Consider the following 14,099-nt stretch of genomic DNA (forward strand, 5'->3'; position numbering starts at 1 on the left):
ATAGAAGCTTCCCTTTCCAATAAAGTTTTACCCTCAACTTCCGTTTGTTCCTAAAATTCATTCTTCAGTCTTAGAGAACATGAACTCACTCAGGCCAGGTTGGGAATTTCACGTCCCTGTATCACTGTCTCCACTGGTAATCCTGTGCATTCATTTTAGCTAGCAAACTCAGTCTGGGTAAATGATTGGGAAAAGAGATCCCCTCATACCCACCTGGACCTCATGGTATTGTGCTTGTCATCTCTACCACTGTTAAAGGTACAGGTAACGCCCTGTGGTTCCACCACAGCAGGCTTAAAAGGGCTAACGCCCAAGACTGCCAATTGGAACTGCCTAGCTGGACCCTCAACAATCCAAGGCTGGCCTCCCACGTGAGCCACTCGAACCCAAACCCGACCAGAGACCAAACTACAGATGACCGCCCTGCTCTGGTTACACCAGAAGTTGACCAGTCCACGCAGGGCTGAAGCCTGAGGACAGCGTCCACGGGACGCCTTGCATGACCACGTAGATGGTTCTCCCTGATTTCTAGGTCCCCTTTGCCCCTGGCCCCACTGCAGTTACCCCACCCAGTGAACCACTGCCCAGAGGTAGCCTGGGCTTTCACTCTGCACATCTCAACAGTATTTCCTACTTCCTTTAAGAGGAAAGTTACCGCTCCCCACCTAGTCATCACTGGCTGAAGCCCTGAGCCTGATGCTGCTAACCCTTTCTTGTCACCATTGTTATAGGACAACCACACCCAGGCTCAACTCCCCTGGAGGCTGAAGGTTGCTTGTATGTTAACAGTTCAGAGGTCATTTATCAAGGAATCAAAAAGCTCCAAGACCCAACTGACTCCAAAAATAGTCCCCCAAAGAAGCTTCTGGCCATTCTCCTTGGGGCACCTGGATGTCATGGGGATGCTTTTAGTGGGGCTATTAGTTCGCACCTGCCATTAATTTTTTTGTTTGTTTTGGGGCTTGGGGGGGTCTTTTTGAGACAGGGTCAGTTCAAGCTGACCTGGAGCTCACTTTGTAGCCCAGGCTAGTCTCGAACTCAATGATCCTCCTGGCTCAGCCTCCCAAGTGCTGGGATTACAGGTGTGCTCACCACCATGCCCTGCTCTTTATTTTTAAAACTTGATTAATGAAAACATTCTTGGCAAATGCTTTCGCTCTGGTCCGTCTTGCGCCGGTCCAAGAATTTCACCTCTAATGCCCCCAGCCGTGCCTCTTAATCTTGACCTCAGTTCTGAAAACCAATAAAATAGAACCACAGTCGGATCCCGCCACGCCTCGCTGCAGTGTCCATGCGGTCCGGGCCTGCTTGCACACTAATCTTTTCCAAAGTAGATGCTTCGGCTCCGAGAGACGCTCAGCTAGGAACATGGAGGGAGCACCAAGAGGCAAGGGGCAGCCGGGCACTGGCTCCCCTCCCCGTGGACTGCCCACCCGCTCCCAAGATCCAACTAGAGCTTTTTAGCTGGAGCAACATTAGAATATGATATTGGGCTGGAATTACTGGGGCTGCTGGCTCCAGACTTGCCCTCCAGGGGATGCTCATGAAAGGATGTAAAGTGGACTCATTCCAGTTACAGGGCCTCCATAGAGCCTGGTATTGTTCTTTTTTGTCACTACCTCCCTGGGTGGGGAATGGGTAATTTGCGCCATCTGCTGCCTTCCTTGGATGTGGTAGCCGGGTTTCTCAGGCTCCCTCTTCAGAATCAACCCCCAATTCCCATCACCCGTGGTCACTGTGGTAGGCATGGCAACTACCAGGAAAGCTGATGGGGGTCGGGATCAGGGAGATGGCTCAGTGGAATAAGCGCTTCCCTGGCAAGTGCAAGGGTCTGAGTTCAATCCCCGGTGCTGCCAAAAAAAGAAAAAAAGAAAGAAAGAAAAGAAAGCTGATGGGGCAGACGTTCCAACAGGACCTTGGCACCTGCCCTCAGCCAGGCTAGGAAGGAGCTGACCGGGTTGGTTTTGATCTGATAACTGCAGACCCGTAGCGGGGGGTGGGGTGGGGGTGGGGGTGGTCGGCGCTTGTCAGCGTGTATTAGCTCTGGAATTGCCACAGTTATCCAAGTAGGAGAGGAGCAAGTGACTGAAGGAGCCACAACTGATTTGCTGAGCCACTAGCGTTTCGCTGCAGCAGCCGTGCACACCTAGATGTGCATGGCTTTATCTTTGAGACAAACATAAGCTACTGGCAGGATCAACCAAGTAGGAGCACGGAGAGCCAGGAAGGCAGGCGGGGTGGCCTGAAGGGGGTGCGGAGGGGCGGGCCTGCAGAGCAGGCAGACCATGGGGCCCAGACCAAGGGGCACAGCACCTTCTTGGGCATCGCCACCACCACCAAAGCCACGCCACGCCTCCCATGATGCACCAACTGCCACCTGGGCCTGGTGCATCCACATAGAATGATGTGGGTGAATCCTGCAGGAATGCTGACAGCAGACCTGACCCCATGACAGGAGCGAGCAGCCAGGGCTGTGGGAGTCCAGAGACCTGCCCCGCTGGCCCACCCGTCCCCAACCACAGTGAGGAGAGTAGTCCTGATGATAATTTAATGTTTGGAACCGCCTTGGATGCCTCATTTCCTTCAGAATTTTGTTCTCGTTTTGTTCTACCTCATGACCAGTGTTCCAGCAGCCTCCCAGCGCTTATTCTACTGAGCTATCTCCCCTGCGCCCGGTTATTGTCTTTTTGAGGCAGGGTCTCAATATGCAGGTCAGGCTGGACTCCCGACTCCAATAAGCCTGGAATTGCAACAGCTGCGCTCGGAGTTCGGCCCTCTGGGCCGGCCCTGGCAGAGGCGCACCCGCCCCAAGGGACACTGCAGAGACAAGGATGGCTCCCATGTCTGTGTTCCTTGGTGGCCATGATTACCTTCCTCAGTGAGCCTGGGACAAGCTGTATGAGTGAAGGCCTCACACTGAGTCACGACCTCCATGAATAACCAGGGACACAAGTGGCTCTCAAATGTCAGGATGTCCTATACTGGTCTGCTCTGTGAGAATTCTAGAGTCATCCTAGAAACTGCACAGACCTGCAGCCTGGCTGTGTCTCTGCCAGCTGAGGAGGAGCCCTCCAATGCTGTGAAGAAATCACTGGTGCGCTCTCCAGTTGCCCCAACCTCAAAGCGCCAAACCTGGGCCTGATGCCACTTTGTTCTCAGACGGCAGCAGCTTCATCCTGGACTAAAAACGACTCTTCAGATGTGCAGACACCACCCTGAGCAGGTTACCACTCCCAAGGGGTGTCCCACCAAAGAGCAGCACTCGGGGCCCTCAGTCAGGCCCTGCAGTGGGGAAGGAAAAAACTGTGAACACCTACGCTGACTCTGCCTTTGGCATGGTCCACATACATGCACAGGGCCATTATACAAGGAAAGGCAGGAATGGCAGGAGGGAAAGAAATTAAAAATAAGAAAAAAAAAATAAAGCAGATATGATTTCACCTTTCAAAAAAAAAATAATAATAATAAATACTCCAGCTCCTAGAGGCCATCTAGGAATCCAAAAAAGGTCACCATTATACGTTGTTGAGGATATAAAAAAGGACAAGACTGTTTCACAAAATGAAATGAACCAGCAGACCAAACAGCAAGAAACACTGCACAAATGTCCATCTCAAACACTGCATCACATCCCAGGGCTGCCAAAGCCCCCCCTCCGTCCCCCAGCCTTGACACCTCCTTTATGGGGTACTGACACCTGCCCACATTCCAGGAGCAGATCAGAGCTCCAGGCTCCCCAGGGGACAGTGCATGGGGATTGAAAACTCTGGGCACAGAAGAAGGAGCTTTCAAACATGGGTGAGTAGGGGCCAGGGAGGTGGCTCAGTAGAATAAGCACTTGCCTGGCAAGCGCAAGGGCCTGAGTTCAATCCCCAGTTCCACCAAAAAACACAAATATGGGGTGAGGGGCTGGAGAGATAGCTCAGAGGCTCTAGCACCTACCTGGAAAGCACAAGGACGCAAGCTCGATTCCTGGCCCCACAAGCTGTGTGGTCTCAGGCCCGGATGCGGGTACCCACAATGCAGCCTGGAGGATCTCTGCAAGCTCAAGACCAGCTTGAACTCACCTACAAAGTGAGTTCAAGTTCAGCCTGACCTGCATTTTGAGACACTGCCTCAAACAGACAGAAAAACAAAAATAGGACAGACAGCGGGCATTCCAGGACCAAAGAACATTCATACCCATAAGTTGAACTGAAGGGGTCTATTTACCCTTGGTCCAAGGCCACAAAATAAGTCACTTAGGAAAGACAACTTTGGAGATACTGGTGTGCTGATGTGCTGATACTTCTCGTTCCCCTACTGTCCCCTGTGCCACCATATGTCAGGGATGCCTGTGACCTGAGTCTGGAACCACCCTCTACATCCAGAAGTCCAACGCCCTGGAACGTCTCCCTTTAAAGACTCAGACATACTCTTTAGAGAGAAAAGGCCATGCCGCAGCTATAATATCTGCTAGTGCAGTTAGGCTGGGTAGAGACATGCCCACCTGGGCAGAAAAAGCCCAAGAAGTAGCAGACGTCCTGCTCCAGGAAACCACTCCCCAACACGGGCTTCCTTCAGCATCTGGAGTGACAACGGACTGGCCTTCATGGCAGAAGTAACTGAGACTCGTGCAGACCTGCCGACAGTAGGATGGGCTCTCCTCAGCACACAAAGCCCAGAGCTGAGGAAAGTAGACCACCCTGGCTAAACTCTGCCGGGAGACTGCACCCGTGGCCAGCAGGTCCAGGCCCCTCCTGCTATTCCCTTATGAAACCCTGTCAGGCAGCCCCTTCCTATAACTACGGCCTTGTGAGGGGCTGTTAGCCAAGAGACACACACCTGGCTGCTGAACTACGGGCTTTAGGAAAGGTGTTCTCATTTCCATGAGGGCGTCCCTGAAAACGTCCCCATCTCCGCAAGCACCCCTGAACCCAGTGTGACCCCAGCAACTCTGGTAGAAACAGCCCTGCTCCAGTGACACTGGACGCTGACCAGTCTACAGCAGGCAGGCAGAAGCTCACAGCAGCTGTTCATGGGAGGTCACCATTATACATTGTTGAGGACATAAAAAAGGACAAGACTGTTTCACAAAATGAAATGAACCAGCAGACCAAACAGCAAGAAACACTGCACAAATGTCCATCTCAAACACTGCATCACATCCCAGGGCTGCCAAAGCCCCCCCTCTGTCCCCCAGCCTTGACACCTCCTTTATGGGGGTACTGACACCTGCCCACATTCCAGGAGCAGATTGGAGCTCCAGGCTCCCAAACCCCCTCGAGAGACTGTGCGCACTGGCACCCATGGTTTCCGACTGTGTTGGCCTGCACCTTGCTGTGTGCTAACAAAACCTGGATCCCAAGACTGGATTCCAGCCCCAAGATACCTCCTTGCTGTAGCTTCTCTGACACATGTAGGATGCTTTGTCATTGTCCTTTGCTTTTGCCTTCAGCCCCTTCCCTCTCTCCTGATGAGCAAAACACAGTGTTATGGTTTGTGTCTAGGTGTCCCCCCAAAGCCTCATGCAGTCTTGGCAGCTTCTGGAGTTTGTGATGGATTATTGTGGGTGTGGATGCTGCACCTGCCCCAGGGCAGGTAATCTGCATTATAAAAAAGTGGGAAGAGAAGCCAGCTGCTTGAGCTGCTGTTACTCCTCTTCTTGTGCTCTTGCTCTTTGCTGCCGCCATGAAAAGTTGCTCTCTTGGGCTGGTGAGATGGCTCAGTGGTCTAAAGCACCTACTTAGAACAGGCTTAGCAAAGCACAGGGACCACGGTTCAATTCCCCAGCACCACATGCCAGCCAGCCCCGCCCCCTGGTGGGCTGAGCTGGCCACACACACACACACACACAAATAAAAAAAAAAAAAAAAAAAATTTAAAAAAAAAAAAAGAAAGAAAGAAAAGTTGCTCTCTGCTCTGTGCCGCTCTGCCTTGGGCCCAGCTGAATATGGACTGAAACCTCGAGTAACTGTGAGCTAAATAAACCTTTCCTTCCTTCATTTTGAGTGTGGGTATTTGTTCCAGCGATGAGAGAAGAGTACCAGAGACAAACAGGCATTCCCCAAAAGGACTCTGAGTGTGGCTTTCCGCTGCCAATTCGCCCTTCCCCTGGGCCTTGCCCAAGTGACTGAACACCCAAATGGGGGTAGGGCTCAGGAAGGATATGGGGGTCTCTGCTTGCCCATCTCTGCTATCTGCTGGTAACCTGGCAAGGTTACCAGGGACAAGGGACTGCGGTTTGATCCCAAACACCACATGCTACACCAGACCCGCCCTTAGGGCAGCTTGAGGGGTGGGGGTGGAGGGGTTGTCCTCTGACATGGATCAAGCTGCAGGCCAAACTGCTGCGACAAATAAGGACAAATAACCCATTGGCAGAGGGTGGTAAGGGACCCTGACCAGGCTTATAATGAAAAGGTTAAAGAGGCACAGCAGGAGGTGATTGCTAGACCTAACTGGCTTTAACCAGGTGACCAGACCACAGGGCCCCGTCCCAAATCAAGACTCAATACCTGCCTCGAACAGGATCTGAGGACAGAACCTGTCCCCACCCCAGCCCAAGGTCTCAACTCAACTGGCCACAGACATTCTGCTAGGACCTGTGGTCCAGGAAGCACGTGTAAGCGCCTCAGCACGGACCTCACGCACCCTAACAGCCCTCGGCCAACTCGCGGAACCCAGCAGGCTCTGGCCAGTCCCACCCTGCACAGAACACGACCTTGCCCAACAGCAGGTCCAGTGGAGACAGAGCACTGCCTATCAATGCCTGGAGGACAGTCAGATGGGTTCTCTTAGCCACTGACCTATTGGTTTACCCCGAGCGAGATTCAGGAGGCCCTACCCTGACAAGAAAGGACCAGCAGGGCTGTCATGAAGTCTTTTTTGTTTGTTTTTTTAATATCAGGTATCAAACTCAAGACCTTGGGGCTGGGGAGATGGCTCAGTATAATAAGCGCTTGCCTGGTAAGCGCCTGAGTTCAATCCCCGGTTCCTCAAAAAAAAACCCAAAACCCCACAAAAAACCAAACTCAAGACCTTGTGCTCACCAGGCAGGTGCTGTATTAATAGAGGCAGGTATTGCAGCAGGAATGGGGCAGAGCTGAAGCACCATGTTCTCCGTGGGACTAAGAGTTGTCCTCAGAGGGGGCTGGCGGGTTAGCTCAGTTGTCTAAAGTATCTGCTCGGCCAAAATCAGAGGGAAGGGACTATGGTTCGATCCCAAGCACCACACGCTGCACCAGACCCGCCCTTAGGGCAGCTTGAGCTAGCCAAAAAAAAGGGTTGTCCCCTGACATGGATCGAGCTGCAGGTTCCCTGGCCACCCTGTACCACCAGCCCCGGCCTGGCCAGGATGACGCTGACACAGGCCACCTGTTGACCTCTTGGAAGAATAATGCTGCTTCTTTGTCAACCAGTCTGGGACAGTCACATATAGTTAAAAGAGTTTAAAGAAAAAGCAAAGAGACCCGGAGGCAGTCCAGCGGCGGCTGGTTTCCCCTGCATGGGTCCCACTCAGATGCATTCTGCCCCTGGTGCTCTGTAGGGCATGCCTCTCCAGGGGCGTGCCTCCTGTGGCGCAGGCCAGCAATCCCAGCACTCGGGAGGCTAAGGCAGGACAATTGTTGAGTTTGAGGCCAGCCTGGGCTCTGAAGTGAGTTCAATGCCGGCCTGAACCACACAGTAAAACCCTTCTCAGAAACACATGCCACATCATATAATAATGATGCCTTATAGAAAAATAGAGGGGCATCAAGGAAAAAGCATTAGGGAAAAACACTACTCTTCAACAGACAGCCCCTTGCTGTGCGGCCCTCCTCCTTCGCCCGCACCAGCCTCTTCGCCTCCTGTTAGCACTCTCCACAGCTGACCCTGGCATCCAGAAAGCAGAGCTGCACACTGCCATGTCACGGCAACTGCCTTGGCTCTGCTTCCATACCTTAGCCTGCCTCTGCTTGCACAAGGTCCCTCGCCAAGGCCCACGAACCCCATGCTTGGGGCTCAGACTTGGGAGTGCGGGGGCTGCTGGCCTAACGAAGCTCAGTTCCCTCCATGAGGTAAAGGACCACCCAGTTTCTATGCCCCTTAGTCACATAGCAAGACCTTTGTGAAGCCAGGGATCTTGGTCACCCTCCAGGATGCTGGATCAGAGAGGAACAGCAGAGTGTGGCCAGGGCGTCCTGGAGACCCCTGCTGCTTCCAGTATCTGCCTAGGTTATTTTTTTGGCGGTACCAGGGATTGAACTCAGGACCTTGAGCTTGCCAGGCAAGCACTTCTTCTACTGGGCAATCTCCCAGGCCCGCGCTATCTGCCCAGGGCTTTGTGCCTTCCGAGCCGCACATCCCCCACTCCCAACTGCTGCAGGCCTGGCCTCAACATCCCACAGGGCAAGGTCCTCCTATGTGCACAGGGTGTAGCTGTCCCCAAGTGTTCCTGCTCCCTCCCGAGCCCGTTCCCTCCAAGGTGTCAGACAGGAAGCTCAACCTCTGAGGTGTAGATTTTGCCTTAGGCAACTAAATTTATTACCAAGAAAAATGTTTTGTCAGTCCAGCACTGACCGACAAAGTCCATTGTTAATAAAGCGTAACAAATCTGTCACTTAATCCATAAAACATACCTCAAGCAGTTACAACTAAAAATAAAGTTGGATTTCTTTGTTTAATTTAAAAGCCTCAAAAATAACAAGCAATGTTTTTAAAACATGTAGTAGACATAGTCGTCTATTATACAATATACACTGTACACAGAGCCGGGCGGGTGACAGGGCCGGGTGGGAGGGCATCTGTGCGGACTGGATCTGGGTGGCAACGACGTGGCGTGAGAAAAGAATTCATACGCTCACCGGTGCCCCCCAAGTCCCTAACTGAAAGCAGGCACAGGGAGCGGACGACCAAGGAGAGGATGAACGAAGCAATTAAATAAAACTTGTTAAAGCAAACACAATACACAGTGCTCATCATCCAAAGTAGAGTGTAAGGCAACGTTCTCCGCAGAGGGGGACGGCCCGCAGCGCCGACCCTGGCTACAAGTTGGAATGTCTCCAGCGGCCTCTGAGCCACTGTGGGGCACCCGAGGAGGGCTGCAGGCCCCAGGGGTGGCCCTGGTGGCCGGGGTGGGGCAGGGGCTATGGCACGATGGGACCCCGGCAGAGTTGGGGGTTCTAGGGTGGGTGGGGGTCGGAAGGGGCTCGCTTTGCTCCTCGACGGAGTGAAATGCATGTTTTCCTTTGGAAAGAAGGGTCCCACGCGTCCTGGGTTAGAACGTCTCATTGGGCAGGGCTGGTGTCCGCGGGCCAGGCAGGCCAGAGCTCCAGGTAAGAAGGGAACGGCGGGTGAAAGCCCCTTCCTGCGGAGGCTCAGCGCCTTAGGAGCCGGGCCCGCAGGACTGGGGAACCGGGGGTCCGCATCTGCAGGGCCTCCCGCCTCGCTGGCCTCACAAGTTCTTGGTGACCAGGTGGGTCTTGTAATGCTTGGTGAGGTGGTCGCTCCTCATGAAGCGCTTCTGACACTGGGCACACTCAAAACGCTTGTCCCCTGGAAGAGGAGAGGCCTGTCACCCACACAGCTAGTGAGAGCCAACACCAGCAACCCTGAGAGTAGGTGTGCCCGCAGCGTCCCCAAAAAGCTGACCTGGCTCCTTCGCCTCCTGCCCACATTTCCTCCCCAGCATTTCCTGATCAAAGTCCCCTCTCTGCACTGGGTCCTGCCCCATCAATGCGCCTCTTCTACCCCCAGCCTCGCCCCCGACTGGGCCGTTCTGTGCGTTCTTTAACCTTGCAGCGGTACCCCTGCTCGTCTCACCCTGCCCTACGCTGGCACTCAGCCAGGAGTACATGCCGGTGGTTTCTACTGTCCTGTCCTGCCTCTAGGGCAGGAAGTCAGAGCTTTGGGCCACAGGTACTCAGGCTCAGTCCCAGGACAGGCCTGCTCCCCTGGCCAATCACAACAGCACTGCTTCCCAAAGTGTGTGCCTCGGACCACGGGGGAACCCAGGACCCCTAGACAGTGGGCAGATAGCCAGTTTCCTGCTAGCGCCACACTTCTTCGCCAGTTCCTTAAAACAGAACTAGGGTATCAAATCCGACACCAAAAGTAATACTGACTTAGTCGAGTGTGGTGGCACATGCCTGTAATCCCAGCACTCAGGAGGCTGAGGCAGGAGGATCATTGCAAGTTTGAGACCAGCCTGGGCTCCAAAGTGAGCTCAAGGCCATCCTGAACTACATAGAAAGACCCTGTCTCAGGGGCTGGAGATATAGCTCAGTGGCATAAGTGCCTGCCTGGCAAGTGCAAGGTCCTGAGTTCAATCCCCAGTACTGAAAAAAAAAGAAAGAATAAAGAAACGAAAACAAGAATAGTACCAATCAACACATAAATGAATTAAAAAACAACAACAACAAAAAACCAGATGCAACTTGAAGGACAGCCAGGCTATAATGAAGGAGGAATGTGGGCCTGAGGGCCTGCCTCTGAGCCCTGACCCACCAGTCACAAGCTGGGACTGGGCCACCTCCTGTGTGCCAACTGGCCTCCGTGCACCCCCCAAGCCCGGGCCAGGGTGAGGCGCACCTGTGTGGGTGCGGGCATGCCTCTGCAGCTCGTCACTGCGTGTGAACCGCTTCCCACAGAAGAACCAGTTGCACACGAAGGGCCGCTCGCCGGTGTGGAGGCGCACGTGCGCCCGCAGCAGGGATGTCTTCCGGAACGTCTTCCCGCAGTCTGGGATGTGGCACACGTGCTTCTTCTTACCCTGCTCTCCAGACCTGGGAATTGAACAGAGCAGGGCACAACGTAGTCAGCTCTGCAGCACGAGGCAGGCCCCGGCCTGGGGGGCGCCAGCTCACCTCTTCTCCCCGTCCTTGCAGTTGGGACACGTGCAGGCCATGCGGCGCCGCTTCTCCCCAGGCTGCGCCTCCCCCGCCAGCGCCTGCTCCATCTGCAGCTGGATCTGGGTGGGACTCAGCCCGCTGATGGTCAGGTTGTTCCCGGAGACATTCTGCACTGTCAGCTGCTGCTGCCCTGTGGGGGGCACGGGCTGTGTCAGGCAGTGAGGCAGGCTGGGGACTGGTTGGCATCCCTGCTTTAGATGGGAGGGAACCAGGGCTCAAGGACAGCAAGGTCACACAGCTGGAGGTGGCAGAACTCGATCTCAAGTCAAAGAGTGTTCACACTAATGTGCCCAGGGCAGCAGCTAACCCCAGCTGCTCCCGAGGTGGAGAGAGGAGGGCAGAGGGCAGTGGTACAGCGCTTGCCTCACAAGGCATCAGGCCCTGGTTAACACTGCTGAAAAAACAGTTCAAAAATTAACAGAAACAGCCAGGATGGAACTGAATGGTAGGAGGCCTGGGCTTGGGCCCTGGGGTGCCACGTGGGGTGCAGCCTCGTTGCCTACATGACTCCATTGGAGGGTGCACACTATCCCTGGGACTGGGGATGCATACGCTGCGTGCGGACTGGGAATGAGCCCAGGGCTCACACAGCCGGCCAGCACCTGCCCACCGGGCTTTCCCTTTTAAAAAGTATTAACTGAGACAGGGTCTAAATGACGTGGGCAGCCCTCCAACCTGTTCTCCCCAGCCTCCTGAGCAGTGAAGGTGGCAACATGCACCACCATGCCTGCCCACCTTGTGTTGTTCGTAAGAGTGAGCAAATAGTCCACGTATGGGTCATGTCTGGAATCCCAGAGCTTTGGGAGGCCGAGGCAGGAGGATGGCTGGTGTGAGCACAGGCTGTATAACACAGCAACTTAGTGAGACCCAATCTCTAAAGGAGAAAGGGGCTGGGGCTACGGCCCAGTGCCGAGGCCTTGGGTTCAAAGCCCCGTGCCACAAAAGGGAAGGAAGCGGATTCTATGGATTCTGGGAAAAATCAAGCCCTCCAGGACACCTCGTCCCTCAGGCTTCGAGAAAGCCAGATTTTGTACAGTGCTGCAGACCGCTGGGTGGGGAGAGGAGACTCGGATAGCACTGTGGCCTGGAACAACTGCCCACTGTCCAGGCACACCAGGCCAAGGGTCGTGTGGCCCAGCGCCTTCGTGGCCCTGTGGGGGCCCTCCTCACCCCCGGTGTTGGTGATGGTGACAGGCACGCCCTGGACCTGGACGCCATTGATGTTGATGGTCTGCATGGCCTGGGCAGCGGCGGCCAGCTGGGCAGCATTCAGGCTGATGACGCTGCCGGCCGGCGCGATCTTGGGCAGCGGCCGCTCCTTGTGTAGGATAGCGGCTGAGTGCTTTTTGCTTGTCCCACTCAGGTGGGGGGCTCGGGGTGCAGGGCTGCTGCAGGGAGTCGTGGAGGTGGTCGCGGCCGTCGAGGGTGGGCTGTCCTGGACCAGGACGGTCTGCACTTCCCCAGAAGGTGTGCGGATGTAGACCTGGGGGCCAGAGAGGAAGAGTGCTGGCTCTGTGCCTCCGTGTCGCCCTGAGGGGGAACAGCGGGGTGCCACTCCCAGCCCAGGCCTGGCCTCCAGGCAGCGCACACCACCATGCACACCTGTGTGCTCAGCCAGGGCGGGCCCAGACCAGGGCAACCGCAGGCAGTGTACCTGGAAGGACCACCAAACGAACAGCCACAGGCTCACTGGAGTCCTTCAGAGCCACGCAGTAATGAGAAATAATTACTCTCCAATCCATGCTGACCGGCAAAGATAGAAAATAAAAATACAGGGGCCAGGGAGATGGCTTAGTAGAATAAGCGCTTGCCTGGCAAGCGCAAGGGCCTGAGTTCAATCCCTGGTTCCGCCAAAAAATAAAAATAAAAATACAGTGCTTACTGCTGGATGTGGTGGTGCACACCTATGATCCTAGCACTTGGTAGGCTAAGGCAGGAGGAGCAGGCTACCAGGCTACGCAGTGAGTTCAAGCCCTGCCTGAACTACATAGCAAGACCCTGTCTTAAACTACCTAAAATCTTTTTTAAGGAAGTGCCTTTCTCATGAAATGTAAGTGAAGGGTGAGGAACCTCAGCACATTGACACACACCTATAGTCCCTGTACTCAGAAGGCTAAGACAGGAGGCCCTCAAGCAGGAGGGCAGCCTGGACAACTGAGTACGACTCTAAGTGAAAATAAAAAATAAGGGAAAAAAAGGGGGGGCCAGCGAACTAGCTCAGCAGACTAAGCTCCTACTTGGGCACACAAGGACCTGGGTTCGATCCCTGGCACTGCACGCCATGTGGTGCCAGCCGCCCTCGCCCCACCCACGGGGGGTTACTGAGCCAGCCACTCCTATAATGCCAGTGCTGGGGAGGCTGAGACAGGCAGAGTCCGAGCTGTGGTACATAGTGAGGCCCTGTAGCTTTATTTATTTTTATTTATTTATAAAAATAAAAGACTGGGTGTGGTGGTACCTGCCTGTAATCCCAGCACTGGGAGGCTGAAAACAGGAGGATCACTATGAGCCCTATGTACATAGTGAGTACAGGCAACATAGTGGTACAGGCAACCCTGTACCAAATACCAATAAATAAATAAATAAATAAATAAATAGGGCTGGGGAGATAGCTCAGTGGTTGCACAGCAAGTACAAGGTCCTGAGTTCGATTCCTGGGGCCTCCAAAATAGAGACAGGGAGGGAGGGAGAGGGAGAAAAGAAGAGACTGGGGATGCAACTTAGTTATCTCAGTATCACAAATGCAAAGATCTTTAAAGTTACATATACGGGGGCCCGGGAGATGGCTCAGTAGGATAAGCGCTTGACTGGCAAACGCAAGGGTCTGAGTTCAATCCCTGGTTCTGCCAAAAAAAAAAAAGTTACATATATGACTATTATAAAACCTGCTGTATGTCCTGTCCCATCAGTCTCCAGATATGGAAGCTCTCCCAAGAGAAGGGGAGGGAGGCCACCCCAGTGAGGGTGCACACCCCAGCAGGTGTCGCCTCAGCCACGCACCCACAAGGCAGGTGTGTAGTCGCCCAGCGGCAGGTTAACACAGCTAGAGGAAGACACACCTGGGCTGGCCTTGGACTGCCTCCCGCCAGCCAACCTGACCGCCAGGTCCCCAGCTCAAGGTGGTCCTCTCCCCACCCAGGAAAGCCAGGACTCCTGCCTTTCCCTGCGTGGCTCATTCTCCACACAGCTCAACAAATTCCTCAATGCTACTCCCCAGTGTGTGGTTTT

The 14,099-nt window shown here is 54.3% G+C and overlaps 1 protein-coding gene across 2 annotated transcripts in view; it reads right to left on the minus strand.

Annotated features, from left to right (window-relative positions):
• Positions 1-8,622: 8,622 nt before the first annotated feature.
• Positions 8,623-14,099, minus strand: part of Sp2 (Sp2 transcription factor) — a 23,655-nt gene continuing 18,178 nt past the window's right edge. For both annotated transcript variants that reach the window (XM_023718182.1, XM_004633671.3), the window contains exons 4-7: positions 12,042-12,354; positions 10,827-11,001; positions 10,552-10,745; positions 8,623-9,516 (exon numbers count right to left, since the gene is read on the minus strand). In XM_023718182.1, the coding sequence (XP_023573950.1) occupies positions 9,416-9,516; positions 10,552-10,745; positions 10,827-11,001; positions 12,042-12,354 (783 nt within the window). In that variant the 3' untranslated portion in view covers positions 8,623-9,415. The remainder of the gene's footprint in view (positions 9,517-10,551; positions 10,746-10,826; positions 11,002-12,041; positions 12,355-14,099) is intronic.

Source organism: Octodon degus, unplaced genomic scaffold (genome assembly GCF_000260255.1).
Source record: "Octodon degus isolate 3935 unplaced genomic scaffold, OctDeg1.0 scaffold00056, whole genome shotgun sequence".
Taxonomy (NCBI): Eukaryota; Metazoa; Chordata; class Mammalia; order Rodentia; family Octodontidae; genus Octodon; species Octodon degus.